The sequence below is a fragment of the Lygodium microphyllum genome, chromosome 11 (assembly GCF_053477565.2).
Source record: "Lygodium microphyllum isolate KBCC chromosome 11, Lygodium_microphyllum_v1.1.10, whole genome shotgun sequence".
In the NCBI taxonomy this organism is placed as follows: Eukaryota; Viridiplantae; Streptophyta; class Polypodiopsida; order Schizaeales; family Lygodiaceae; genus Lygodium; species Lygodium microphyllum.
This window is the reverse complement of record NC_141145.1, coordinates 155,468,868-155,474,032: the sequence shown is the minus strand read 5'-3', so window position 1 is coordinate 155,474,032 and position 5,165 is coordinate 155,468,868. Positions and strand designations below refer to the sequence as shown.

Here is a 5,165-nt window from a genome sequence, read left to right as displayed (position 1 = left end):
TCATTTTTGAGCATACACCATAATTATGGTTGGTTGACTTGCATTAACGGCTTTGTTAAATGTTTGACCAACCTTTTTACTGTTATGCAATATTCCAACCTATATAAAGGTTGTTTCTTCTCACATTCTATCTAATACATGCACATTGCATCTTGTTGGAGAGAGGGAAAGTAGGAGCTCTCTTCCTTATACGGAGTGTAGCTTGAAATGATCCTCCTAATCCATCACCATGGGCACTAACTCTTTCCACGTGATGATATCAATCCATCTAGAAGTGTACTTAAACACGAATAAGATTCACTATCCAAGCATGTAGTATCATGAGGTGAACATATCTTCAGAAAGGATCGCCTTCCCGACATTAAAAATATTTTGCTACGGCCATTCATAGCTTGTTATTGTGAACCTTCATGGATACAAACTTACCAGGATCCATTGTTCGCATTTGTACCTTCACAAATACCCACTTCATGGGTGCCATCCGCTTGGAAATCTGCTCCAAATGCAACCATATCTAACACAGCCATTGTATACTTTACATGCACAAAAACTACTGACGCACATGATAGAAAGATGACAGAACAAATACAAGCATTCAATTTGTCTCAATGCATTTGGGTCTTCTTCAAATCAGCTTTCTCAAAACTAGAAAAAGTTTTGGGATCCTTGATCATTGGATAATCATTCTTTTTAGTCACCAACTCCACAAGATCATACAACTCCAAAATAGCCAGCATCATCACTTTCTAGATGCTAAAGTTACCTCCATCTAGAATTTGATTTTGGAAAGCATGTCGAACATAGACTGTGTGGTCCATCAAGGCTTGGAAATCAATGTTTAAATAGCTCAACAGACTAGCCCACCTTGCTACAACCCTTCACTGCTCTGATACCATATCAAAGTGCAGCATTGGCCATGGTGATGGATCAGGAGGGCTCCGCAACCTGCCCATGGGACTGTCTACCTCCCATACAGGAGATGACCCTCTGACAGTATCCACTATTGGTAGAAGTCCACTTCACATCAAGCCAGATCCCAAACATGTTAACAAGAGTTCCCAGCATACCGTAGATGCCACTTGAGTAAAAATGGCAATCTCTAAGAAAGCCTTGCACATACAATGGTAAAACTGAAACACAACATGGCCTGAATACATACAGATGTCATTATTAAAATGATGAATAAATCACAATTTAGGTAGTCCTAGCAAGAAGGGAATTAAGACAAATACAGCACTATCAGACAACAACTCTTGCAGAGAATTAGTGTGCTGCAGAAGGAAAATCCCAAGCCAGTACAACAAAGACCTAGTCAATTGGAAACTAATGTGAAGAAAAAACATGCACTGCTATCTAAGCAACTATGTGAATGCAGGAGCTGTACCACAGCAACAAACAGAAAAACTGCACTTCTGTCAAACATGTGTGTCTTTGCAGACATCATGAATAGCCTAACAGGAGGAGCTTATAAACATTTAAAAAACACTCCCAACGGACCGGCTATTACTGTATGGTAAATCACCATCAGAAAATTCAACAGCAACAGCTATAACAACATTAGCCTAACTTGAGATCATTCTGCCTGCAAAACACTTTCAGTCCTTTTATCTCCTTCAAAAATTTTCTGCTCATGTAACCCAAAATGTAATGTCTGGAGCATGGGCAAACGACAAGAACTGGATGATACCATTTCAAACAGAACTACATAGTTCCAGAAAGTTCAAAACTTGCAGATCCCAGAATGTCTCAATGACAATGAGGTTCTCTACTTTGAGAGAGCTGTATGCTGTATCTCAAGCCCTTTTGGCACATCCATTTTTAGCTAACATCAGGTGTTTGTAACTGTTTAGGGGACATGTAATCATCATTCACTGATAATGGAGTGCAGAAATCTTCAGAACTTGCTGAGAAACATCCGTTGATAAGGCACACGCATCATGTCACCAGAGCAATGATGTTGCAACCATCAAAATGCTCAGCTTGTATGTCCCTTGACTTCCTGGTACACTTCTGTGCCACCTGCATGACAGTCAACAAACTTACGTACAAACTCATCCTCTGGCATGTTCACAAAGTAGTTCAATTGGAACTTCTGTTTAAGTAAACCCTGGGATTTCAGCCAATTGTGCATCATGTGACGGGGCTTGATTCGCAATTCAAGGTTGTAGACCATGATGGCTGCACGCTTCAGTAAATCTCCCACTGAAAAGTCCGCCTTGTTGAGAATGTAGTCTACCTTTGCGGAGAGCTCCTCAGGGCTCTGCTGCAGAACAGAAGGCTGGTGCCTTAAAAGGCTATACGCCTGATCACGAGAGAGGCCCAGGTCAGTGAGCACGGTAATGCTGGCCTCAATTTCCTGCAAGCTTTTGTGCAGGACGCATGTGAGGGCCTTCGCTAATTCAACAGATCCTCTCTCGAAACCGGCCTTCACCAAGAAATTGATTTTATCCCTCAAACCTTCCTGTGGAGTTAGCAGAGCAGGCCACATAGTGACACTTTTGGCGTAATTCTCTTTCAGAGCAGATTTCAATGAAGCAACTGCAGGCTTGAGCTCTTCATCGATAGACACACTCATGACCTTAGGGTTGGTGGCAATGACTCTGCAGAAATTCTGTCCATTGATGCCTGTTCTTTTGAATAGCTTCCATCGCGTCTCGAACTGATCCGGCGTGCATGCGGAGATCTTAGGGTTTTTGCAGAGAAGTTCGTTTACCTTCTCCGTAGAGAGGCCCAATCGTGAGAAAAAGGTAGCTTTGATGTGGTTGTTCTTACGCAGCTGATTGGAAACAGCTGCTGTACTGGAGAAAGAAGCATGCTGGGTCGGCTTCAAATGATGCGGCAACAAGCCGCGACGCATCTGCCGATGCAGATGCAAACCTGTCCCGGCCATGGAGCCTTCTTCAACTAGGGTTTAACGCCTGGTCCTTCTCCTCCTCCTCAGCTAAGATCCAACAGGGGCTAGTGACAAGGGTAAGAAAAAGCCGACGTCTCATATGTAAAATGAAATGCAACGAGCTTTCATACTCTTAAGAAGAAGGTTTAAAACCTTGAAATTTGAGAAGTTTTAGCTATAAATATTTTCTACCTTAGTATATTTCCTAAGGCACTGGGGAGGTGTGAACATTATGTGATTTAGGGTAAAGGGACCGGGAGTGAAAATATGATATAATACTTTTTTTTCCAAGGTATGCATAAAGACGCCCTACATAGTGTAGTTGTTTGTAATAAGTGCCTAGTTAATAAATTTAAACTATTAAGTTTTGGATTTCTTCTCTCCCCTTTGAAACCCATACAGACTCAAGTCCATTGACCTGCATGGGAAACTCGTGCTTAAAACTTTCACTTTTCACAACATGTGCAAGTCAATTTTACGTAAGTGTACCCGAGTCTTAGAAATTCCTTTAAGAAAGTAGGAGAGCATCTCCATGGATTATCTAAGACACAAAGAAGGCATGATTCTATTTGGGTAATAATCGTTGATAGGTTGACTAAAATGGCTAGGTTTATTCCAACCTCATCTAATGTTTAAACTCCATAACTAGCGAGATTATTTATAGAGAACTAGTTGTATGGCCTACCATCAAATATTGTTTTTTATCAATACAAAAAGTTTAATAGCAATTTTTTGGAGAGCTATGTTCAGGAGGTTGGAAACTAAAGTAAGTACAATAGATCATGTAAACAAACTAATATGCAAACTAAAAGGATTAACCAAATCCCAAAAAATATGCTTCAGGCCTAGTAAATCAAATGCAAACTAATGTTGGATTTAGGGTGGTACGAATACACACACTTAGCTTGAAGAAGAAGAAGAAGCTTGAGAATACACAACACAAATGTGTACTTTTAACCTAGAGTGAATAGTCATATAAATAAAGTCAGGAGAAAAAACATCCTAGTGAGGGAAAAAGATTCAAGAAGTCCCAAATGTTTTCACACACATTACTACCAATATATGGTAGCCAAACCGCCCTCCCCCCCCACCCCGCCCCCCATGAGAGTGATGTAGTGAACAAGAGCTAGTACTCTTTTACAACAAAGTTCCAAGCTTGATACATTATGATTGATCCACAAAGGGAAGCCCCAAGCTAGCTTTGAGCTTTACATAAGGCAAAGCCTTTGTGATCTATAAGGTTTTTTTGTATTTGCACATATCAAGCCCAAGATGCTTACTTTAAACTGTTACCGTGTTTCCGACCACGTAATGTTACCGTGTTTTCGACCACGTTACCGCAGCACAGAGGAACGGAAACTGGGAAGAAGGAAAAAGAGCAAAAAAGGCGCAAGAGCAAAAAAGGCGCCTTGACTGGCAACCAATCCCTGAAAATTTCAAATATTCGGACATGACCCTCAAAAGGCTTCGGTGTGGGGCCACGGCAATAAAAGGGGAAAAGGCGCACCATTAAAATATGGGAGCGCCCCCAAATCTGTGTAAAAGAGTGCCAGGCTCGCTCCTGTGCAAAGTGTATGCATTAGTGGGAATAGGGTAAATTAGAATGGTGGGAAATGGGAAAGAGGGCCTAGGCTACGGCTGACCATGTAAAAGAGGAAAAGGGGATGACCGCCCGGAAGGGATTTAGGGTTTTGTATATAAAGTTGAAAAAATGAATGAGAAGCTCATTCTTGGGTGTGTGGCAAAAGGAGTCCTCTTCCTCTTCTCTTCTTCTCTCCTTCTTGCTTGTGTGTGTGCACTTGAGAGAGGGAGTGTGAGAGTGTGAGAGAGTGAGTGTGTGTGAGGGTGAGGGATCAAGAGGGTGAAGCTCTTCACCATCTCCTCTCCGCTTCTTCTCTTCTCTTCCCTTCTCTTCTCTTCCCTTCTCTTCTCTTGCGCCCGCGGCTATGGAGGATGGAGCTTGGAGATGGAGGAGGCTTGAGGATGCTTGCGCTAGCATCTAGGATCGTGGAGCTACCGGAGTGCATGGGAGAGGAGGGTACTCGATCGAGCATTAAGGTAAGCTCACTACATTCGTAGGATCGACGGCGCGTCGGCTAGGTGAGAGATAGCCATTAGAGCTCGCTTGAAACGCTTGAAAGAATAAGCGGTCCGAGGGTCTTGGCGGTTGAGTGAAAGCTCCCACATTTTGGTTCCGTTGCCGGAACCACGGATTCAAGCTTGAGCACTTGCGCGCCTCACATCGAGCATCGAAGTAGGGTATTCATCCCCG

General features: G+C 42.6%; 1 protein-coding gene across 1 annotated transcript; it reads right to left on the bottom strand.

Moving 5' to 3' along the window:
* Positions 1-1,665: 1,665 nt before the first annotated feature.
* LOC148029563 (transcription termination factor MTERF8, chloroplastic-like) lies at positions 1,666-3,010 on the bottom strand. Its single transcript, XM_087688430.1, has one exon. The coding sequence runs from the start codon at positions 2,888-2,890 to the stop codon at positions 1,976-1,978; it is 915 nt and encodes a 304-aa protein (XP_087544556.1). The 5' UTR covers positions 2,891-3,010; the 3' UTR covers positions 1,666-1,975.
* Between the last annotated feature and the right edge of the window lie 2,155 nt (positions 3,011-5,165).